At 34.5% G+C, this 25,796-nt stretch overlaps 1 protein-coding gene across 2 annotated transcripts in view; it reads left to right on the top strand.

The window, feature by feature from the left end:
• Positions 1-25,796, top strand: part of FBXW7 (F-box and WD repeat domain containing 7) — a 220,440-nt gene that overhangs the window by 127,617 nt on the left and 67,027 nt on the right. For both annotated transcript variants that reach the window (XR_003520709.1, XM_027598471.1), the window contains exon 2: positions 1,620-2,198. Coding sequence is in view for 1 of the 2 variants with exons in the window: in XM_027598471.1 (XP_027454272.1) it covers positions 1,689-2,198 (510 nt within the window). In the remaining variant the exon portion in view is untranslated. The remainder of the gene's footprint in view (positions 1-1,619; positions 2,199-25,796) is intronic.

The following is a 25,796-nucleotide window of genomic DNA, read 5'->3' as shown; positions in this document are numbered from 1 at the left end:
CCAGTTCTCCTTGTTAGTCATCTTTGTTGGTTACTCTTTCTCTCAGAATATTGGAGTGTCTCACAGCTCAGTCATTGGAACTCTTCTCTTTCTATATTTAACTTCTAGTTGTAATTAGAATCAAAAAATCCCCCCCCCACACTACAGCTTTTTTCTTAGAAAGTGTCGATTAGAGAAAATAAAATGAAATACTCCTATTTTAAAACTACCTTTCAGACTTTCAGACCCCATTTCAAAACTTGCAATGAGAACTATGGCCCTTTGGGGGATTCACCTCTAGTGGCAAGGGTTTGAAAAGTAAATAAGGCTGTTTTATCTGAAGACCATTGTGATATACTATAATGGACTTATTCTTAGGACATGATAGAAGATGGATATTGTATTTCTTATATCTCATAAACCTTAAAGATATTTTTAGAAGGAATTTTATATGAGCTTGGGCAGTGTGTTGGCATTATTTTATGTAACCTCAAACATGTCCATATAGATATCTGCAAAGGACGAAATTTAAGAATGAGCATTATGAAAAGATTCTATATCAGATCAAATTTTAGAGTCTATAAAACATAAAAGCAAATGTGTTTGATACATAACATTTGAGAAATAATGGTTAAAATTAAGTTTAAGGCACTTATAATAACCATTGCCTAAATGTAGTTTATATTTTGAAATATTGTCTTCTAGTCTTTATGCGGTTTAAAAGTCATGCTGTGATCATATAATTACCTGTATTTTGCCCTTAGCATAATACAAACATCCATGTTCTCACAATTTTTTAAAATGCACATCGTGTTTAGGGATTGCACTATATATATCCCATCTCATGGATTCCTTTGTCTTGAACATTTGGGTTTTGATTATTTTTATTTACATTTATTTTTATTTTTTGCTTTTGTGGATAAAGCTGCAGTGAGCATCCTTTGCATAATTTTTTTTTCTGTTTTAGGATTACTTCCTTAGGATAGATTGCCAGAAGTGGAGTTACTGGGTCAGAGGGTATGAACTTACGAAATTTTTTCCTTTTTTTAAAGAAAATAAAAATAATTTTTTTGTTTATTTGCGCTCCAGTTGATTTATATTCATTGTGAAAAATGAAAATCATAATGATTATACTTGGTACCTGTCAGAAAACCAGGTCTTAAGGCAAGGTTCTATGATCAGAGAAGTTTGGGAAATTCCTACAGTATAAAAGCCTCTTTATCTTGGTTTACCTCAGTATTTCCTGAACTTAACTGATCATTGAATAGTTTTTTATGATATACTTCATAACATTTTCTGGAAGTTTTATAAAAGATAAAGTTTATGAACTGATCTAAAACTGAATATCATTTTATTGGTTAAATTATGTTTTATTGGTGAAAGCAACTAAATTATAAAGTTTCATTCTAAAATTATTTTTTAAAATATTAAAATAAAGCTGTTTACTATTTGATTTTTGTGTATGTCTTTATAAAGTCTCAATTTTTACATTTTAAACTTTCTATTCCTAAAGAACATCTCAATAGCGTCAGATACTTTTTACAGTCTTTAGTGAAATGTGGAATATAGACATAGAACATAAAAGTGGAAGATAATGTAGATTGTACAAACCTTTTTTTCCCCCCCATTTTTCCCTACAGAATGTGAAATCCTTTGCATCTTCTGATAGTCTAGCTAAGGTCCAAGAAGTAGCAAGCTGGCTTTTGGAAATGAATCAGGAACTGCTCTCTGTGGGCAGCAAAAGACGACGAACTGGAGGTTCTCTGAGAGGTAACCCTTCCTCAAGCCAGGCAGATGAGGAACAGATGAATCGTGTGGTTGAGGAGGAACAGCAGCAGCAGCAGCAACAGCTCAGACAACAAGAGGAGGGGCACACTGCAAGGAATGGTGAGGTCGTCGGAGCAGAACCTAGACCTGGAGACCAAAATGATTCCCAGCAAGGACAGTTGGAAGAAAACAATAATCGATTCATTTCGGTAGATGAGGACTCCTCGGGAAACCAAGAAGAGCAAGAAGAAGATGAAGAACATGCTGGTGAACAAGATGAGGAGGATGAAGAGGAAGAGGAAATGGACCAGGAGAGTGATGATTTTGATCAATCTGATGACAGTAGCAGGGAAGATGAACATACACATAGTAACAGTGTCACAAACTCCACTAGTATCGTGGACCTGCCTATTCACCAGCTCTCCTCCCCATTCTATACAAAGACAACAAAAGTGAGTATATTTAGTCTGCTGTTCCTGAGACATTTACCTGTCCATATTAATTGGAATGAAACTTTCCTCACAGTCATTGTTATTGCCACAGAATTAATCTTCAGATGTGTAATAATAAAATGAACTAAGTTTTGTTTTACGGAAGGTATTAGAAATAGAAGTACTGGTATTGGGAAAATGTTACTACAAATAGAGGGAAAGTAATTGATCCTATTACTATGAAAAATCATTAATATCAAATTTTATTATAAATTTTATCCCTGTGACAGGGGTTTAGTGGTTTGTGTGCAGTAGAGAGGGTTGGAGAGAAATATGTTTTATGTAAATCAAGTAGTAAAGAATCTTGTCTTATTTACAAAATGCAGGTGGTTGGGGTGGGCTGTGTATTCGCAGGTGTTACTCCAAGGTAAAAGTTACTGTCCGGTTTCTGCCACTACTTCCCTTATTTGCAGTTTTTTGTTTTCCTTCCCATTCCTAGGAGACAGCTCTGTTGTATGTGCCTCCTTACCTCATTCAGCTAGTGGTAGCCCCTGGAGTTAGCCATAGACATGTTTTTTGTTTTTGTTTTTAGTGAGAGAGAGTGTGGACATGTGTGCAGCCAGGTGTGTTGGGGGGAGGGGCAGAGAGAGGGAGAAAGAGAATCTTAAGCAGCTTCCATACCCAACGTGGAGCCCAACACTGGGACTTGATCTCATGACCCTGAGGTCATGACCTGAGCTCAGTCAAGAGTTGGATGCTTAACTGACTGAGCCACCCAGGCATCTCTTAGCCATAGGCCTATTTTAAAAGGTGGCTAGTTAGACTCCTGTCTAAACCAGAGACATCTTACCAACTCCAGGACTTGGTGATTAATCTAGTGCTGAGAAAAACAATTCTGTTGCATAGAGTCCTTTGAAGCTATACCAGAGAATAGGGACTGGAATATACTATCACTGCTTCCCAGTGTTGTCTTTGTTACTAGATAGGCGGGAAGGTCCTGAAACGTTGAAGTCTGTCTGAAATGGAAGGAGGAAGTGATTGGGCAACTGCAGTAAAGTTGAAATTGCCAGGGCTTGTTCTTTGGGATGGCATGTGGGCTTCTTTCCTCAAAATATTCTTCGGTGTTGTAGCTCTTAAAATTATGGTTATGACAAGAGGTGGGGATTGTAGAGAAAAAGAAGTAGCATTATTTCTCTCACTCCCTGATCTTTCTATCATATTCTTCTCTGCACCCCCCCCCCCCATCAAATTATAGTCATAATGACATGAGATAGTGCTCGGGCTTTGCTTTGAAATAATCCTGAAGGGGAGAAGAGGAAAGAGGGTATAGATTTGCCATGAGTTGCTGATTGTTGAAGCTGGGTTGCAGAATTGGGGTGGTTCATGGGTATTTTTCTGTGTGGTTTTTAAAGTATGTTTAAAATATTCCATAATCGAAACATTTTTAAGTTGTAAAGAATGTGAATACACCCATACAGACCCCGGAAAATGATAATAAAGGTTGGAAATAGGAGTTTTCTTTACATAGCTTGGTCTTGTTGACTAGCTCCTAATTAAGTCAAGTAAGTGCTGACCTCTCTACATTGAATTTTATTTTCTCTGTATTTTGGTGCTATTGAAATTACGGGAAATTCAGTACAACATCATGTACTTTTCACTGGAGTTAGAATTTATTTTAATCAATATTTTAGGCAGTCTGTTTTAAGAGGAGAAAAAGTAAAAAGAATTATACTCAGAATGAATGAGGTATTATGTAGCACAACTTCTATCCTTTCTTTCCCCCTCAGGCTTCTGTGCTCATAGATCTTTATGTTTGCATGCTTTTTGGTTCTTTATCATTTTAAAATTAGATAAAAATCATGAATATCCATGTAGAGTAGACTTATAAGTTAAACAGTTCTTTGGAATGGAACATTTTAATTCAAATAATAGCTTATTTTATAGACATTGAAATAATGTCCATAGTAGTTTGTCCTCTTACTCTTATTTGCTTATTTTTAAATTTTACAGTGAATCATCAATTTAGCCCATAAACAATATACAAACAGATGTAACATCATCTCCTTTAATGTAACCTGACCTGGAATAAAAAATCTCAGATGCTAGGTTTAATACTTGAATTGCTTTTATCATTTTTGCTTAAGGTTGTGAAACTTAAAACTCTTTCTAAAACATGTTTATCCCTAATTTCCCTAGCCTGTCTGCAAGTTTAGATTTTATTTAGTTGGTTTGATCTAAGAAGAAGCTGGCTTCAGTAGTGGTTTATATCCATTCTACCATCTCTGTCTCAAGGTGTTGAAGCAGTGCTTTGAATCTCAGCCAGATGGCTCTACCAGTCATAGCTACCGCCCTGCTTTGTTGGTAAGGCTAAGACCTTTTATAATGCAATCCACCCAGCTTTTGTCCCCCAGTCTCTTGATCTCTCTCCCTCAAGGTTACTACATGAAAAGAGGGGGTTTATGTCTTTTTTTTTTTCTGAGGGTTCAGGTTGGGGAATGGGGTTTAGTATTTTATTGCATTATCTTATTTAAGAAAGAAGTTTAATCAAAACTAAGCCTTGTTGAACAATGCAAAACTCTCAGTGAGTTCTGCTATATTTTAAATTAAAAACAAGAAAGCCATCTAGACAAAACATCTTTTTCCAAAAGGAGAAGTCATCAGATTGTTCTGTAGGAAAACTACCAGTACAAAGGTCTGACAGATGCTCTATCGTTTTTTCTTCCGCCTTCAAGATGAAACTGTAAACAGAACTTTTAGATATGTCTTACACAGTTATCTGGTTACCTCCTTAAAAACAAAGTAACAATTTTAAGTCAGTTTTTCTAGTATCTTTTGAGTCATGAATGCAAATTGTTGTGCTGTACATACAAGGCCGCAGAAGTGAACTGAGTACTAGTGATGGCAGGGAGAGATGTATATATGTGCATAGGTGTTCATGTGTGTACGCATATGTATGTTATGTATGTATGCTTGTGCTCACACTTGATGTACTGTCTATCTTGAGGTCATTTTCCTGCACAAAAATGGCAAGAAGAATATAAACTAATTGACGGCCAAGGCCACAATGCCCGTCCACAAAGTAGTATTTCAAGTTGAAATTGGCCCATTTTCCTTTTTCTCTATTCCTGGATCTCTTCTTTAGGATTATTCCCAGAGTACTTTATTTTTTCAACAACACTAAAGATGTCACCTCTTACTTCATTGCTTATAAAGAAAATGTCAGTCACCCATATATATAAATCTTTTTAATATAGTAAATAAGGAAGAGCTCTCATTATTTCAAAGACTTTATTTTGGAGCAGCTTTAAATTCTTGATCATTATAAACATAAAACACTTCTCCAGACATTACCCTAGGCCACAATTTCTTTTAAGTCTTCTTAAACTGTGAGTTTTGAGAAGAGTAGAGGTATAAGAATCATTTAAAAATATCCCTTTTTTTCATGTTAATATGGGATTAGCCATAGTTTTACCCAACATAGCTTTCAAGTGTTATTTTATTTTATTTTTTGGCAGTTTCTTAAACATTCCCTGTGGACAGCCGTACTTATTTATTGGTCATCCTGAACATGCTGTTTCTCAAATATGATATTGAGAAAAAAGATTTTTTAATCCTTCCTTGCATTGATCTTTTCTTTGAAAACATATTGAAACTATCAAAACTCTTTGGACAATCTTTTTCCCTCTAGTCACCAAAGATTTGTTCATAGGGGAGGCTATGCAATAATATGCATTAGAAATTTCAGACCATCTTAATGTTAAAAGTCAAGGGGCTGGCAGTCAGGAATTGGTATTTATTAAGCCCATACTGTTTGCAAGTCCCTATGATAGGTAAGTAAGTAGAAGTTACAGAGAGGCCAAATAATTCACCCCAAAATCACACTGTAAGTGACCAGAGATTTTAATCCAGATCTGCCTAATTTCAAAAAAAACACCCTTTCTTTCCATGTGCTATGCTGCCCCCTATGGTAGAATTTGGCAAACATTACTACGTAAGATTTTCTGCAGAACTGCAGGCAGGTCTGTCTGGGTTCTAGACTGTGGAGTGTGACGGCTTTCTAATACTGTGTCACATTTTAAATCATCAGAGCTACCCTTTAGAAAGGGTATAGAGAGCTCAGTTAAGTGCTTTTCTCTGTGGTAGCTAGCAAAGATTAATTGAAGATATGAAGGAGGCTCAAGGCTAAAATTGTAACAAGAAGAAATGACAGTGAAATTTGAGATCAGAGAACAGATATCACCTTTTTGAGAGTACATCAAACGTGCTTCTTAACCAGGAGTTGTGTGCTGGCTATTTCTGTGTATTTGACTAGTCTGCCTACAAATTATAAAGTCCACTTGCTTCCTCTAATAGGAATTCCCATCTTTTCAGTCTTAATTCCCTCTCTACAAGCCTTATCATATTAAAAAAGTTCTTGTTTTCTAAAGAGATGCCCAGCCCATACGTAAGACTCCTTTTATGTTTAATGCAGAGTGGCAACTCATTTTCTGCTAAAATGAAAAGCAGATAAGATTACTATTAGGCCAATAGTAATATTGATCATTCTGATCTTTTCACAAAGAGAACTATGTTTGAGCACCAATTTCTGCTTTTTCCATGTCTCTCTTGTTGCCTTCCATCTTTCTCACATAGTTTCATTCCTTACATCAAATCAGTCAATTTTTTTTTCCCATCCCGATTGTTAGATTTCTCCTGGCAACTCAATAGCTTTTTTATCCTTTTTTTGAGTCAAGTAAGAAATAAATGTCTATTAAAATAGACAAAAGTCTAAGGCTTTTTCTTATTTCTAGGTTCTAAACAACAGAGAAATTAGGCACAAGGATCACTAGCTAATCAGGGGATCAGAATAACAGTTGTGTGTCTAGTCATCCTCCAACCACTCCCTTGCACCAGAGCTCCTGGGGAACTTTGTAGGACAATGTGGCTAACATCTGAAGTGTAACAGGCTCTAAATTCTACTCTGTTGTAGGTAGAGCTCTAGAGAGTGGTGGCTGCTTCAGCAGTCCCTCACCTTGTCTTGTTCTTGTTAAGACAAACAACTTAAATTCAGATTCTGTTAGGTGAAAACACATCCAGAGAGCAGGTGCTATGTAAGGCAGTTATCTTGAATAACATCCACTAGAAAAGATAACCCAGTGAATAGAGCCAGGCTTCCCACCTTTGTGAAGGAGGGCACACTAGAAATATTCACTCAGTCTAGTTTAACCTAATTTTAAACCTGTGGATTCACTCATATGTGGGATTGAAGAAACAAATGAGCAAAGGGGAAAAGAGAGGGGGGCCAAACCAAGAAACAGACTCTTAACTATAGAGAACAAACTGATGGTTACCAGAGGGGAGGTGGGTGGGTGGATGGGTGAAATAGGTAGTAGGGATTAAGGAGGGCACTTGTGATGAGTACCAGATGTTGTATGGAAGTGTTGAATCATTATATTGTACACCTGAAACTAATATTACATTCTATGTTAACTAACTGGAATTTAAATAAAAAATGTAAACGTGGGGAGGATAGTGGAGATGGAGGGAAGGGAACACACTGGAGGAGATGGATTTTCCCCAAACATGATACAGTGATAAGAGCTTTTCACATTTGAACTTGCATTCACATTCTGATCTTGCCACAGTGACAATGAGCATGTAATCTCATTGGACTGTTTCTTATCTGTAAAATAAGACTATAATACTTATTAGGCTTTTTGTAAGGATTAAGTAAAATGATATATGTAAAGCAAGTACTGCAGTGCCTGGGCCACTTAGGTAGTTTACAGATGTAGGCCTGTGACCTCATTTTGTTCTCCTATTCCCACCCCTAATCTCACAGAATACACTTCATTCCCCACAGCAGATACCAATCTGTGTATTTTTAAATGACCTTTAGAGTCCAGTCATCATATATCACCCTCTAGTGGGAAAAAATATAAATAGAGAAATAGATAAATACTTTAAAGAGTACACTTGAGGATTGGGAACATACTATAATAAGCTGAGCCCATCTCTAATAAAACTAAAACTAAAAATATGACATAATTTCCAAAGGGATGCTATTTACAGGTCTTCCCAGTTGATAGGTATGTACCATTTCCTTAAGTAGAATTTGCCAAGTTTCTCTAAACTTTGTTCTTTTAAAACATCTGTATATCTAAATGCCTTGTGAATCTTACAATTGGATGCTAAAATGAATTTCAGTTTATTATCAATTTCTAATTAATTCCTGTTAGTGCAGTTTTAAAAATATTTATTGACATTATTTTAAACCATAATAGGTCTAAATGTTAGTCATGTTTAAATCTGTATCTGCACTGCCAAGTAATTAAAGATTATTTTAATTATGGATTTTCCTTCTACCCCCAAAAAACAGTCATCCCATAGAATGGAGAACTAAAAAATTTTTAATAGTGTTCCATTGGTTTTTGCCTTATGCAGATGCCAAACTTCTCTGAAGTATCCACAAATAGTTATCCTGAAAATGTTCCTGATGTAAATTGTTTCATATGTGTATAATTACGATGACCTGATCTATGTTAATATTGTGTTTGTTAGTGATGGGGAAGATGTTATGAAGAGGGTAAAAGAGTATAATGGGTTCTGTTTTCACTTTGGTACATAACTCCAGAATGATGTCTTGAGCTCTCATCCTTCACCCAAGCCTCGGTCCTGCATTTCCAGCTGTCTCTTGGGCATTGTAGTCGTGGAGCTAGGATTTGAACCCAGATCTCATTCTGGGTCCAGGTTGCACTTTTGTTAAAATTTTGAAGTTCAGTGAAACAGTAATTTTGGGAGGAGGTGGGCTATTGAATAACCCATAAAGCTACTACTCTAACATCTGTTTTCAGGCTACCAAAAGTTAACCCAACCCAAGTTAGCCGAACTGCCTTTCAGAGTGACTATACTTTTGTACTTCCACCAGCAGTAAGTGAGAGCTCCTGTTGCCTGCTTTTGTTGTCAGTGTTTTGGATTGTGGCCATTCTAATAGGTGTGTAGTGATACCTCATTGGAGTTTTAATTTGAAATTTTGTAATGACATATGATGTTCAGTATCTTTTCATATGCTTTTTGCCATCTTCTTTGAGGTGTCTGTTTAGATTTTTTTTGCCCGACTTTTAATTGGGCTGTCCATTTATTTATTGTTGAGTTTTAAGAGCTCTTCATATATTTTGGTTAACAGGCCTCTATCATATTGTTTCTTGCAAGTATTTTCTCCCAGTCAGTGGCTTGTGTTCTCATTCTCTTTGACATTATCTTTCACAGAACAGAAGTTTTTAACTTTAATGAAGTCCAGGTTATCAATGATTTCTTTCATAGATTGTGCATTTATTTGGTGGTGTTTCTAACAAGTCCTCTCCATACCCACCAAGGCCCCATCTCCATTTTCTTCTATGTTACCTTCTAGGAGTTTTCTAGTTTGTGTTTTACTGTTAGGTCTATGATCCATTTTCAGTTAATTTTTACATGTGTATGTCCAGTTGTTATGGCACCATTTGTTGAACAGATGATCTTTGCCCCATTGTGTTGCCTTTGCTTCTGTGTCAAAGATTGAGTATATTTATGTAGGTCTGTTTCTGGGTTCTCTGTTATGTTCCTTTTTTGTTTGTTTGTTTCTTGTATTCACAACATTTTTCCGGGGTGACTTGTGGAAGTCATCTTTGGATAGCTCTTCTCTGTTGAATCACAACCCTAGTGGGGTATAGTTTGAGTAGGTAATATTAAGCAGAGTTGTGTGCTGAAAAGAGCAGGAGGTAAGAAAAGCTGTTTATCTGCTCTTCTCTCACTAGGCATACGCCTTGGACTCATCCACTAACCTCCTTGAGCCTTAGTTTCTTCACCATTAAACAGGAATAGAGATAACTGTCTTTATGGCATAGTGTTGTATGGAAGTTTAAATGAGGTGATAAAAGTGATATGCTTTGCAGATTTTAAAAAGCTATGCAAACATATATGATCATTTTTATTGTCCTTATTATCTCCATGTTAGGTGACATGACGATAATCAAGGTGGGGATTTATCCAGTGTTGTTCTTTGTATATTTTTTCTTATTCATTTACTGTTAGGGTTTCTTTTTTTTCCAGTCAAGACATGCGTCTTTGTCCTTGTGATCGGTGAGGGATTCCTTGCAACATGGTAAGAGGTGAAACTAAGTTCATTATTGCAAGTGTCAAGACCTACTTATCATGCAGCAATGCTTAAGAAAGCAAGTTTGGAAAGGAAAATGAGGGTATTTTGTTTCTTTGTGTTTTCTTACCAGTACCGCCCTGTCTTGATTATTGAAGCTTTTTAGTAATCTTGAAGTTGGGTGTTACCAATCTTCTTACTTTGTTCTTCTTTTATTGAGTTGGCCCTTTGGGTCTTTTGCCTCTCCATATAAATTTTAGAATCAACTTGTCAATATCCACAAAATAACTTGCTGGGATTTTGATTGGGATTGTATTGAATCTATAGATCAGTTTGGGAAGAACTGACATCTGGACAATATTAAGTCTTCCTATCCAAGAATATGGACTGTCTCTTTATGTAGTTGGCTCTTCTTTGATATCTTTTATTAGAATTTTGTAGTTTCCCTCATACAGATCTTGTACATACTTTGTTTAAAAGTATTTCATTTGGGGGGGTTCTAATGTAAAAGGTAAAGTTTTTTTAATTTCAAATTTGCTGGTTCATTGCTGATATATAGGAAAGTGATGGACTTTTGTAAATTAACTTTGTATCCTACATCCTTGCTGTAATTGCTTATTAGTTCCAAGAGTTTCTTTCTTGATTCTTTCTGATTTTCAACATAGATGGTCATGTTATATATGAATAAAGGCAGTTTTATTTCTTCCCTCACAATCTGCATACCCTTTATTTCCTTTTCTTGTTTTACTGCAGTAACTAGGACTTCCAGTATGATGTTGAAAAGTAGTAGTGAGAAAGAACAACCTTGCCTTGTTCCTAATCTTAGTAGGAAAGTTTCTTACCATTAAGTGTGGTATTAGCTGTCAGGTTTTTGTAGATGTTTGTCAAGTCGGGGAATTTTCCCTCAATTCCTACTTTGGTGAAAGCCCTTCTTTTATTCTTTTAAAGATAATTATTATATGTATAATATATACAAAATTCAAAAATTTTCTTATTTCCTTCATCTTGTTTTGACCCTACTCTACCTCAGCAACAGAGGTTTATTTGATATTTCTGAGCATAGAGGAATTTAGGTCACTTTGATACCTTAAGCTTTTTCTTCATTTTTTATTTTTATTTAAATTCAGTTAATTAACATATAGTGTAGTATTAGTTTCAGAGGTAGAGTGCTGTGATTCATCAGTCTTATATAATATCCAGTGTTCATTATGTAATGCGCTCTCCTTAATGTCCATCACCCAGTTACCCCATCCCCCCACCCCCTCCTCTCCAGCAACCCTCAATTTTTTCCTGTGATTAAGATTTTCCTCATCTTTTATTTTTTTAACTAAAAAAATTTTTTTTAAATTTTATTCTTATTTATTAGAGAGAGAGTGAGAGAGCACAAGTTGGGGAGCAGCAGAGGGAGAGGGAGAAGCAGGCTCCCGTGAGCAGGGACCCCGATGCGGGACTCGATCCCAGGACCCTGAGATCATGACCTGAGCCGAAGGCAGTCGCTTAACCTACTGAGCCACCCAGGCACCCCTTTCCCCATCTTTTAAATGTCTTTTTCACCCTGTAGCCTCTTGCAAATTTCTGTCCTCTTGAAGATCCATTTCAAAGCTCACCTGCTTTCAGAATATTTCACAGAACTCTGAGCAAAACCTGTATCTCCATTAGCTCTTTGTTTTTAACTTATATTGTAGTTATAGTCAGCTTTTTTTCTAAAATTTATATATATTTAGATTGTTGATAGACATGATTCTCTAAGTTAGTCTTCTGTCTTACAGGACCGTGTACTTTGCATATAGAAAATATTTAAAAATTGAATTGAACTTTCAGAAAACAAAATCTTTATGTATTTTTACAAACACTGTCTGGTTTAATCCTGTTCCACTTACTGTGAACATTTACAGGGTTTTGAACCTAAGTATAAAACTTTAAATTTGTCCCTTTTAGATTTTCTAGTTTGCTATTTTCCATTGTACCTCCATTCTCACCCGGTTTCCATTTTGGCTCCTTCTTTATGAGGTTCCTCCTTACCAAGATTATTTTGTTTTAAGATTCTCTCTTCTAGCATTTTCATTGTCCCTCCCAGGTTTGTAGTTCTCACTGCATTTGTATCTACATCCAAATAATTAAATCAGTGATATCTTCAGTGAGGAAATGAAGGCTAGGTTGAGACCTAAGGGGTAGGTAGGAATTAGTGTTGTGGGAGGCTGTAAAGAAAGGAAGATGAGGGGGTGCCTGGGTGGCTCAGTCATTAAGCATCTGCCTTCGGCTCAGGTCATGATCCCCCCCGCATCGGGCTCCCCACTCAGTGGGAAGCCTGCTTTTCCCTCTCCCACTCCCCCTGCTTGTGTTCCCTCTCTCACTGTGTCTCTTTCTGTCAAATAAATAAATAAATAAAATCTTAAAAAAAAAAAAAATGAAAACGAGTCATAACTTTGAATAGTGGCAGAATTTCTTTTCTTTCAAAATTTATTTAAATTCAAGTTAGTTCACATATAGTATAGTGATAGTTTCAGAGGTAGAATTTAGTGATTCATCAATTACATATAACACCCAGTGCTCATTAATAGTGGCAGAATTTTTAGAAATAAGTGTAGAGCCTTTCTAGGTGACTATCTGAATATATTGCAGATATCTATGTGGGTTTATATTGAGCAAATTTATTTAAATTTTCTTTGTTTATATTGTTTCTTAATGGTTTACCAGTAGCTGATTGGTACTTCAGAGGGTTATTTTCAGAGTTTCCATGCCATTGGCAACTTAACTTTTCCTTGCTAGTTAGAGGATTGATCTTGATGTCAGTACAGGAACTTCACAGTATCTTCCTATAGTTTGTGAACTTTTAACTTGGAAATATTATTTGCTTAATGTTACATGAAGTGAATGACAGAGCAGGGAGTTTAATTTAGATTTTGCTCATATACCAGTCGTCTCCCCCCATCAATTCCTCCCGCAAACTCCAATCTATAATATACATTTTAAAAATATTTTAAAAATCTGTAATAAACTTGGGTCCATTTTGAAATTAGTGTTTCACCAACTTTAATTTAGACTAATATCAATTTTAAAATCTTTCATCAGTGATTACAAATTAAGAATCTTACTAAGATTCTTTTCTGCTTATAAGTCTACTTTTTACTTTGACTGTTATCCTAAAATTCAGTCCCATCTTTGACTTCTCTTCTGGGCAACAGAGTTTTCACTTTATTTCTTTGCTTTGGTTGCTATAATGAATCTCTTATCTATAAATTATGATGAAGAGAAAAGCCAAGTTGGATGAATTATGGAAATAGAACACAGGGAAAAGAAATTATGGTTAGAGAATATAAATTAGGTGTGTTTGAAATACCTAATTTGTAGTCATGACACTATTATTTTTGTTTCTTTGAAAGTTGCTTTAAATTCAGTACTGTTTAGTTTTAATTGAGAAGTGCTAGGGTTTTTGTTTTGTTTTTTTTTCTGCTTAGTGTTGGAATTTTTTTTTATGAGAAAACATTCAAAAGCATTTCAGAATTCTTTCAGTGAATACTCTAAATGTGGGTAGTAATTCAAAAGAAGTAAAGCCACAAGAGATACAACTTATTTGGGTTTTTGTAGAAGTCATACATGAGTATGTTTAGCATATTTAGTAAATCAGAGAAAGTATTATTTTTTTACTATGAAATACATGTAAGAATTAATTAAGAATTCATCTGTTTCTTCAGTGAACACTAGAGGGCCATATAGTACCTTATTTCTATTGATAGAGCTGCTTTTAACATATTTAAATATATTTAGTAATTGCTTGTCTCTCTTCTACTTTGTGTTCTGCTTCTTGCTCAGAATTTGAAACTAATATTTAGAATGGTTATGTGCATTGATGTGTGAGATACCTAAAGTTGTCCTTTTTTTAAACCAGCAACTACTATACATACTTATAAGATACACTTTTCTTTATTTTGCTATTGTAAAACAACAATAGCAATAAAAAGTGAAGAAAGCGTGAGCGTTAGGATAATTGTATACATGTGCACAAACTTACTGTGCTTTGAGAATATAAGAATGCTTTTAGGAAATTTCTCAAGTATCTGCATATAAATACAGTAAAAACCAAAAGTCTTGGCATTATTAACTGCTCTGGGCTTCCTCAGCATATACGTGAGAAAAGAATGATCCCTCCAAGCTGTCTTGTCCAAATTTCCTCTTGTGTGAGCATTGAAGGTAATTTTGCATGGTGTAGCCACCTCAGCATCCTGAACTAAAAGAATATTTGAACAGATGATTGTTCTTCCTCAATTTCTTTTGGTTGCTTAGAGTGAGGAAATGAAAACTATAATCTACAGGGTCCAGATAGATAGGGTGAATGAGTGTGAAGAAAGTCACGATTGAGCCGGTAGGGTTGCTTAGGCTCTTATGAACTGCAGGATGTGTGTGTGTGTGTGTGTGTGTGTGCATGTATGCATGTGCATCTTCCCCAAAAAGTTAATATTCAGTTAAAAAAAGAAAAAACATTGTGCAGGCTCCCAAAAAAACTGGCTTTGAGCTACATTTAACCTATAGACTACTACTGATCTTTTTTGTTTCTTTTTTTGTTCAAGTATAATTGACATATTGATTTTTGATGCCTTATAAAGAAGTTCAATGTCTTAAGTAGAACCTTGGTTAAATTTTTATTTCTCCCCTAGATACACTTTAGAGAGTACTTGTCATTAATCATTTTTACATTATGTTTCAGGGAGGAAAATAAGGACATTTTCTCTTTACTATTTTTACATTTTGTGAAGAAAGATTAGGTTGAACTCAGGGGAAACACATTGTTTACAGAGGAGAGCCTGTAAAAGGATCATGTGACAGGCCAATACTGCATTTAAAGACTCAAAAGAAACCTATCTTTTGAATCTTTCTTCCTTAGATTTGCTAATTGTAATATCTTAAATCATTGCCTCAAATTAGTACTATAATGAAGTGATAGAACTGTGGTTCTAACTTTTACTGAAGAGGTAGTCCTGTTGAATAGTGATAACCTTCTTTTCAGTTTAAATTCATTGCTCTGTAAATGGTATTCTTTAACTGTGATAAAATTATATTTTCTTTGTGTTTGCTGTTTTTTGTATCTATCTAGTTTTCTCAAAACATTTATTGGTATATTTTGACAGATTGACATGAGCTTAAGTGATTAAACACTGAGCTTGAATTCTGATCTTTTTGTTCAGATAATGAAATTAGCTATTCATAGCATAATCTATTTGGCAAATGTTATGTGGTCAAAAGTGTAAAACAAGTAAAAAAAGAAATCAGTATCTGGTTATGGTGAGAGACACCTGAACTGTTTCTTCCTTGAGAAGGAGAAATATTAGATGCTATTGATGAAGACGTTAAAGTATTGTCTTCTTAACATGTATCTGGAGAAAACATTTTCTTACTAGTTAAAATTTGGTTCAGTTTAGCAGTTATGATTGCACCAAAAGAATTGCCATTTTCCTTCTAAGATGTACCACAATTTAACACCAACTTTTATGGGAGTGGGAGGGAGGAAGTTGTTGCATTTAACATTGCTATGCTAGATACCTACATCCACTGTAAGGGCAGTTCATTTCTAAGAGGTTAATGCAGGAGGGACAAGTACAGAATTGAGTGTATGTGGTATTTTACAAAGGTAAAAGATCACTTTGATTCCCTCAAAAGTCAGGTTTGGGAAAATCAGGTTAGTATAGTACTAGAAACATTTCTAGAATATCATTCACCTGTATTAAAACTAGTTTCCGTCAGTGACTCCTTGACCATACTGAAATGATTTTCAACCAGAAAACTTTCTTAAGCTCACTTCCCCATATCATAGTTTATAGGAGACACAAATTTGAGAGGTAATAAGAGTCAGAAAAGTAATTTAAATGAACTTAATTGACTAAACACAAGACCCAGGGATCCAGAGCATCTCTAAAGAGGGTTACTTTGGAAATTGCAATCCTGATACTGCCATGTTTTCCAATTTCTGAAAAGTCACTGGAATTCTGGAATTTTTCAATTTTTTTGTATGTTGGTGTCCAAGTTTTTCAGAAGCATTTCTGTAGGCTGGTTTGATGTATGAACCAGCCATTTTCATTAGACATGATATAAGGAAGAAGCGTGTGCTGTTCATCACTCATTGCATAATTAAAATAGTTTGCATCCAGTGCAGATCCATTAAGGGCATGGAGTTGTTTGGAGTAAAAGTGTAACATTTACACAGTACATTAATGCCTTAATCAGTGACCAAAGGACTTTTTTCTTTATGAATTTAATATACTGGTTTTAGGTGTTAAACTGCCAAATGAATTGGCCTCATTTCAAAGAAATGTGTATCCTAACTTCCACAGGGAATTTGAGGTGGCCTATATATAGGAGAAACACATAGAATAAAATGATCAAATGTACATGAAAATTAGTACCAGGGAGAATACTGGAGTAGACTATGAAGACAAAGCCAGGAGAAAAGATAAAGGAATGAACTATGATGAGATGGAGTAAGCTGTTGATAGGATACAGGTTGACCACTCATAGGGGCCTATACCAGTATTCTTCAAAGTGTGACCCTAGACTAGATGTGTCAGAAACATCTGGAGTGCTTATTAACAATGTAAGTTGCTGGGTTACTTTTCAGAACTACTTAACCAAATCACTAGGGTAGGAATGTGCATTTTTAATAAAATCCCACATGATTCTAATGTAGATTAAAGTTTGCAAAACATTGGCCAATTACTTTGTCTCTCTGTTTCCTTGTGGTAAAATTAAGAGGAGAATATTCTGAGTCCTCAGGAAGAGAAAACATGTCAGTCACACACACACACACACACACACACACACACACACACACAAAACCCCTTTTCCTAATATTAAATGAAGGGAATTTCTCACATGGGGCTTCACAAGTGACTTGAGCAGACTGTGCCCTCAATAACATATCTGTAACAAATGCAAATACAAATAGCTGTAAGTAGAGACTATGATCTCTGAAGTTTTCAAATATTAGCTCTGTTACTTCATGGCAACTTGACCTTGGGCAAACTGTTAACATCTCTTGATCTTAAGGATGGTATTAGTATCATCAATAAAAAGTGTTATTGAGAGGATTCAATGAGAATAACCGTAAAGTACTTAGAAAAGTGACTGATAGTCCTTAATAAGATTTGTTATTTTTTTATAAGACTTATTATCATGATGTTATAAGATTATACTAAAACTAGCTTAACTATTCCAGGCTACATAATACGCTATGCAAAAATATCTTTAGATCCAAAGGTACCTACTCTCTTAGATAGGTTGAAACTATTCCACTGATTTGTGTCTAAAACACTGTGACTTTTAACATAGAGTCCAGCTGGTTGATATTGTAAATTTTGCCACTGCTAACCATGAAGCACTTTTGCATTCTGACAGTTGTTTTTTTCCTTCTAATTGTTGTTAATGCTAAACCTAGAAGGAATTTGAAAGAGAACCTAAAGTAAATTTTGGTAGTGTTGGGGCCTCATGTGAAAATGTTCAGAAGAGAGGGAAATGCTAGTCCTATAATAATACGTGGGTGCTCTTGGACTGAATAGCTGGAACTAGAATAAATACAAGGGAAGATTCTCTTTAGTGCTTCTATAGCAATCCTAGAATAACTGCTTAATACTACAGGAATACTTAAATTTCTCACAGTTAAGAGATGATTATAAACAAATGGAAGCAGTTGTTATGAATGGAAGAAGAGTCAGGTTGAAATTATCTCTATTTAGGATGCATTTTAGGGAACACATTTTGTAAAATGTTGGTTTCGCTACTAGTTGTATCTGATACAAAATGCTAACTTGATTCCTCCTAGTAGTAAGAATCGTTGTCAGGGTAGCATCTTGAATGTAAACTTTAATTTTTAATTATGTAAAATGTAAATAGAAGAATGACAATTGTTTTCATAGATCACCAGGGCTAAAAATAATATGTAGGATTTTTTTTGTGTGGTTTTTTTTTTCATAAAAGGGAAAAAATTAGTTAGTTCAAATGTATCATGTCCTTCTGGTCATTTGGTCTTTGCTGATGCTCTTATTAAAAGTACCTTCTCTGCTTTAGAAATAACTATTGCTTTTAGAGGCTGCTTTACTTTCAAAGTGAAAATGCTTTAATTTTCTGTTTTTGGTTGGTCTTAAGTGGAAATTTGTGGTTATTGAAATCAGATGCAAATGAGGAATGAAGTACTAAGGAAGTACTTGGGAATTTGGGAAGTAAGTGCCAAGAGTTATTCATTTGCTTAGCTACTATATGTCTACATTATAAATTTAGTTTTCAAGAATGAATTCTTTGTACTTTACCAATAGCTGCCATCTGTCTTAGGGTCTAATGAGTGAAAATTTTAAATATGCTGAGGTACATCTGTAATGTTTATCACTTAACAGTTTCAGTTTTCAGGTTTCTTTCTTATTACTCTTTCACTCTGTTAACTGGTATAGAAAAGAAGATTAAAATTTTAAGAGTCATTATTGTATATCATTTAGATATTCAGTAATCTTATATTTAATTTTTATGCTTTTTTACTCCATAACAGAGATTGCAAACTGGTATCTTATATGGTATTTTTGTAACACATTTGAGTTTGTTGCCAATATTTAAAAATCTGGAGAGTTCCCATAAAAATATTGACTTTTTTCTTTTGCAAATGTGTAGTATCTGGCTTTACTTGTCTCATGTGCTTACAAAATAACAATCACTTGTACCTTTTAAATGGGCTTTCCAGGTCTTAAACCTGACCTGTTACCTTCATTATCCCTGCCTGCTTCTCTAGTCATTTGAGTTTGCTTGGAAAGACAAACATGATTGTAGGAAATCCAAAAATAAGTTGAGTTTTCCTTTATTAGTTGCATATCAAACTAGTTTAGATATAAATTCACATCAGCATAATACATAACAGTTTATCAAGTTTATTATTTAAACAGCCAGAGACTTAACACCTCATTTCGAATGGGTATCATCAAGGTGAGAATTTGTCTCCAAAACTTTTGCCACCCCAAAACCCAAATTTTCATACTGGATCTCCTGTTATCTTTTCCATTCTTATTAAGTTTTGAAGTTTACACTCTACTTAGGATGACCATTTATCATATCCCAGAAGTAAACCAGTGTTCTTAGAGCTCCTTGTCTTGTAAGAGGTTTCAAGACGTTTCAGTTATCTAATGCCACCTAACCAGTCACTCCAAAGCTTTATACATTATAACAAATAAGTATTTTATTATTTTTCATTGTTATTGTAGGTTATGAATTTAGAAAGGGGCTCACTAGGGCATTGCTAATTCAGGGTTTCAGTCAGATGGTGGCAATAGAGGTGAAATAGCAGGGATTTAGGACAGCTGGGGGCTGGCCAAGAATCTTTTTCTCTTCATTATAGTCTCAGGATTTCTACATACATGGTCTTTTTACCTGGGCTAGTTTGAGTTTCTTCACAGCATGGTGGCCTCAGGCCAATCAGATTACTTAAAACAGGGCTGCCATGTCAGTATTTCAGTAAGTAAGGTAAAAGCTGAATCTCCTTTTTATGACCTATCCTAGGAAGTCACATAATGTAACTTACACATTCTTTTTTGTTTGAAACGGATTCCACTTGTCAATGGAAGGAGTATCAGAGTACATTGTGAGAAGAGCATATAAGATGGGGGATAGTGCTGTGACCATTTTTGAAAAACACAGGAGGTCATAATGTCTTTGCTCTTATAACTCTTCCTTTTTTTCTTCTTATTTGGACTTCATAAAATTCAGGCTCATTAAAATCGATTCCATATATAATATACGGGTCTTACAGAATACTGTATTTCTGTTATCTAGAACTCAGTTATCTGGCAAACTTACATACCTGAAACATATATAATAAAAAGTAAATCTCCAAACAACTAGATTAGAAAGTAACACAACTAAGTTAGGCTTAACTTATAGAATAGAACTTATAGAATAGAATATATGTTCTAATACAAAGCATGAGTTTAGGAATTAGACATCCTAGGGTAAAAATTTCAACTTCACTGCCTCACAGCTCTGTTGCCTGGAGCAATTTTTAAAACCCTTTGGAACCTCAATTTCCTTGTCTGTAAAATGTAGGATAATGATACCTCCCAGTCTTTTCATGATATTTCAGTAAAATAAAACATGATCTACTAGGAACTGTGTCAGTGTTTAATCCTTCTCCCATATCACTGTACCAGTCTGAAGTAATGCATCGGTTTTTCTAAGTCCTAGAGCTGCAAACTTCCTTTTACATCTCCTATTGGGTCTCTGATAGTTAGTCTCCTAGCATCCCTGGACTTCCTGCTTCCATCCTGAGATCTTTCTGTTTCAGACATAATCAAGAATTCAGGGATTGAGTTTTATTTTTAATCTTTCGTAATAACCAGTTAGTTTCTTGTTTACTGGGAAGGATGAAAACTTGAACTATCAGTTTAATTTAAACTTCAGCTATAAAATTAATGTTGATGTTTACTAGTGTATTATTTTGAATGTGTAATTTTGATCATGTAAAAGGCCAGGGGTATCAGCTGTCAGCCTATATGCCTTTTCTAGAGCTTAATTCTAAAAGTATTTGCTATGCTTAATGAATAATTCTCTGCTTAAATTTGATGCTGAAGTAAATATTGATAAGTGAATATCAGTGAATAATTTATCAATATTCGGTGAATATTGATAAATCTCACATGTTCTCATAGCATGTTACTGAGAATTACATAAGTGAAGTTGTGGAACTGTGTTCATTTCACTCAAAATAATTGTTTTTTATTTATAATTGTGTCAAAACTCAGCAGTGTAGTAAACATAAGTATCTTTCCCCCATTTTACTTTTTAAATTGTCAACATTGTCAAATGTCTTATATTTCCATAGGTTCAGCTTTTTATTTTTCATAGGATAAGTTCCTATAATGTGTTAAACCATCAATTTGGTGAACTTCCAGCATTGTAGCTCAGTTTAATTTTTTTTAAACTGTATTGGAAAACCACCTGCATGACATTATTATTATCATTATTATTATTAGAAGACTTTTTAGTATTATGTCCTTATTTATAACTCCCTAGCTCACATTTAGAATTTTTATAGGAGAAATAAATGATCGATAAGTAATACTGACTTAAACTGAAAGGTTAATGAGCCTTTAATGTTAAGCTTGTTCATAAAAGTAACTTAAATGATGGACCTTAAAAAACTAATATAAAGCAAGTTTTTGTCTCCTTTCTTACACCTAATTTTATTTTGAGGATTGTGGAAAATTAAGTTGCTTTAAATCCTTACTCTTTCATCACATGAGCCTTTTGCATGACTGAAATACCTGTAATTACTGGGTAATTTTTGTCATAGTTGACTTCAAGGTATAACTATAATAATCACCAACTAAATTCTTGGTGAGCAGCTGTGTAAGACCAGTTTAACAGCTGGGGTTAACTCAACACAGACTGTAAGAGTTAAACTTAATCATGAGGCAAGGTATGTTAAAGTCATTAAGGACTTCATACTGGGCATTTCTGAAGTACTTAAAAAATTCAATCCAATAGCTGGATTTTTGTTTTATCTCAAATATTTCTTTAAATGTTTAATGAAAGAATGAGAAGTATCATTTTAATATAACAGAGTTCTAAGACACAAATATGGGAGTAAAATCCAAAGTTTACTTGTTAAAAAAAAAATCAAATATATTCTGATGTCACTGTTTAGGCCACTATGGTAAGTAGGAAAGAAAAAATATATACAAATTTTTATAGCATAATATGGAATCAGAAAAATCCCAAGATTATTTTTCTTGAATTTCTTCTTGAATCATTTAAAAAAATAATTTATGCCTGAAACTTTTTTCCAATGAAAATATTTTCTTATTGTTATATAAAACTAATATATATTTACAGCAAAGGAATACATGTCTATTTTTAGAAGGTATACACAAATGAATTAAAGTAGTGAATTTTTTTAAGATATATTTTATAAAACTGTAATTAATACTATTCACCAAAGTATAATAAAGGAAGGTTCACCAAATTGACAGTCCAACACTATTGCAAGAAGGCTCTATACTTGGTACTATTGGAACTGGAATATACTCTTAAAGCTGCAAGGGACTTCATTCTCAGTCATCTATCTAGTCCAGTCTCCTCATTCTAGAAATCTGAAATCTGAGACAAGAGACTTATTTAGGGACACTGGTTAGTGGTGGAGCTGAAACTAGAACTTAAAATTCACCCAGTATTTTTCGTATGCTGATAAATTTACCTGAGTACGAACTCCAGGTACTTTGCTGAGAGTGGATTGAGGCCATAGTTTAGTCAAGACTAATTTAGTTGTAAATAAATTTAGTTGAAATAAGTTAATTAATAGTTGGGATTTTTGGGTCATGAAATTTCTAGTGTACCATGGGGTAGTTTTGTCATCATTTTGAAGGACTTGTTTGGTTGGTTTTTCTATATCTTAGTTTTTATAACTTTATTTTTAGCCAATTATTTAGAAATAACTGGAAGAAGAATTCGGAAACACAACCTAAATGTCCAACAGTTAGACCATGGCTATATAAATCAAAGCAGTTACAGTACTTTATGTAACCTGCTATTGTAGCATTTTTACTTAGTGTAAAAGTATATACATTGACATTTATACATAATGCATTTATTTTGCAAATGTTCCATCACCAGGTCACATTTTATAACACTTGTATAAACTGTATGTGCTATTTCAGAAACCAAGCTAATTTCTCTTAAGTACTGAAGGGCTGCCCCTGGTGCCCAGATAAAAAAATTAGCAGTCTCCCTTTTATCCATGGAGGAGATGCGTTCCGATCCAAGACCCCCCAGTGGATGCCTGACACCCTGGAGAGTACTACACTTGATCTTAGCCAAAAGGCCGAGAAGCGATCACCCTGGAGAGTACTGAACCCTATAAATACTATGTTTTTTTCCTATACATACATCCTTTGATAACATTTAATTCATAAATTAGGCGCAGTAAGAGATTACCAACAACAATAATAAAATAGAACAATTATAACAGTATACTGTAATCAAAGTTATGTGAATATGGTCTCTCAAAATATCTTATTGTACTTTACTCACCCTTCTTGTGATGATGTGCAAAGGTAAAAACGCCTGCGTGATGAAATGAAGTGAGGTGAATGACACAGGCATTGTGATGGAGCATTAGGTACTATTGACCTGGCGGTACGTCAGGATCATCTGCTTCATCAGTTGACCATGCTTAACTGAAATGGTGGATGAAGAAGGGACTACTTACTGTACAATAATATGTTATGACTTGTTAAATGTATATATAATACCTCATGTACATTATAGTTGGAAGTTGTAATCTTTCTTAGTGAACACTTTGAGTATTTAAATGTCTTTTCGAGGGGTGTCTGGGTGGCTCAGTTGGTTAAAAGTCTGACTTGATTTTGGCTCAGGTGGTGGTTTCAGGGTTGTGAGGTCAGCCCAACGTGGAGCCTGCTTAAGATTCTCTCTCTCCCTTTCCCTGTGCCCCTACCCCCCCAAAAAATAAATATCTTTTAGAACTTTTTGAAGAATCATTTTTAATCATTTTGAATGTTTTTAATAAAATGTTTCTATTCATTTGATCTACACCTTTTATGAATGATAACATTTTAAAAGCAATGCCGTATATTTATATTTTTCTTTCTTACTAAGTCTGATGGTATTTTTGTTTCTACAGTTGAAGTAACAATCTTGTTTGGAATTTTTTTTTCTTTTTTTACAGTTTTAACTAATACAAGCTTGACCATTCATTTATCATTAAGCCAAGAAACTTAATTTCTTGATTTATCACTCTTTTCCTCTGTTTAAATTGCTCTATCTTTGTACATGGATTGCTTAAACTAGGAAGATCTTTAACACTCTGGTATCTAAGGTGTTAGGAAAGGTGGAAAAGAATGAGAAACAGAATAATCTATTTTTTTCTTTTCTTGAGCTTATTTTATTGTATGAATGCAGTAGATAATACATATAACATGCAAAATATGTGTTAATCGACTGCTGATGTTCTCAGTAAGGCTTCCAGTTAAGAGTGGGCTAGCAGTAGTTAAGATTTGGGGGAGTCAAAAGTTATACATGGATTTTCAACTGCATGGGAAGGGCATCGGCACTCCTAACTCCCACATTATTTAAGGGTCAACTGTGGTTTGCTAGGGTTCCTGCAGCAAAAGACCACAGACTGGGTGGTTTAGAACAATAGAAATGTATTCTCTCCCAGTTCTGAAGATGAAAAGTGAGAAATCAGGTGGGGCCAAGCCGGCTCGGAAACCTTTAGGGGGGAATCCTTCCCTGCCTCTTCTGTCTATTTTTACTATGCATCCCTGAATAGAAATACACTTTATAATATCGAATTCTTGTCTCAAGAGGATATTGATTCTGATTTATTTCACTTTAGTAGTGGTATAATTTTAAGCATCTGGAATTTTCTTTGTTTCTACCGAAGAAAAGTCAAGTCACTTGTTTGCTTAAATTCATAGAAGTAGTGAATAATACTGCGTTTAAAATGACATAGGCTGATATTCTCCCTGTCAGAAGCGTTTGGTATGAGACTTTGAAAACTTTGGTATAAAATCATTCATACTTGTAGGGAAACTTATCTTCCAAGTGAGTTATTTCGAATGAATCAAGAGTAGGTTTATGACAATGGAAAATCTTTATGCTACTTATATGCTGTGGCCTTTGGCCGAGAGCAGTTAAATTCTAGCCTTCTGTATAATAATGAATGAAAGAAAAGGTAGAAATCCAGAATATACAGCTGTAAATCTTTTTGTCATAAGAGAATTGGAATGTATGGGACTATAATACGTTTTAGAAGTACCAAATTGGAGATATTTGGTGCATCAGCATTTATCTATAATCATCTTTGACTAGTACAAACTTTTAGAAGAAAGAAAATCAGAAAGTGGTTAGTGGGCAAAATACCTTATAGAGATCTCTTTACCACAAGTTTCCTAATGTTGAATTGTTGGCTGGATAGTCAATGACATCTGGAATCTTAAAAGACACTACAGTTAAGATATTACTAATTAATTTTTAGGTAAAATTTTGACAGAATTATGGGAGCCTTTATAAAACTCATAGATGATTATATCTTAAAATATTTTAAAGTTATTACAGATGGATTTTAGAATCTCTGCTCGCTTTCCCGGTGACTTTTAAAATTCATGTATATCACAAAGCTGTATGTGATTTTTGATCCTAATGTAGCAGCAGCAGCAACGGTAGTCGTGGTGGTGGTGGTGGTGGTGGTGATGATGGTGGTGATGATGGTGGTAGTAGTAGTAGTAAGGGCAGCTAAGACTTTTGAATACTTACTAGATGTGAAGCATTATTCTGTGTGCTTCACTTGTATTAACTAATTTAATACTCATAAAAACCCTGTGAGAAGGTTTTGTATAGATGAAATTGAGGCATAGAGGCATTAATTTAAGGTCATACTACAAATAAGTAGTAGAACCATGCTTTGGACTAAAGCAGTTTGGTTCTAGCATTGATGCTCCTACCTACTTAAATTACACTTCATTAGTATT

This window comes from Zalophus californianus, chromosome 2, assembly GCF_009762305.2.
Source record: "Zalophus californianus isolate mZalCal1 chromosome 2, mZalCal1.pri.v2, whole genome shotgun sequence".
In the NCBI taxonomy this organism is placed as follows: Eukaryota; Metazoa; Chordata; class Mammalia; order Carnivora; family Otariidae; genus Zalophus; species Zalophus californianus.
Note: the sequence above shows the minus strand (reverse complement) of the source record. Positions and strands in the feature narration are given on the sequence as shown.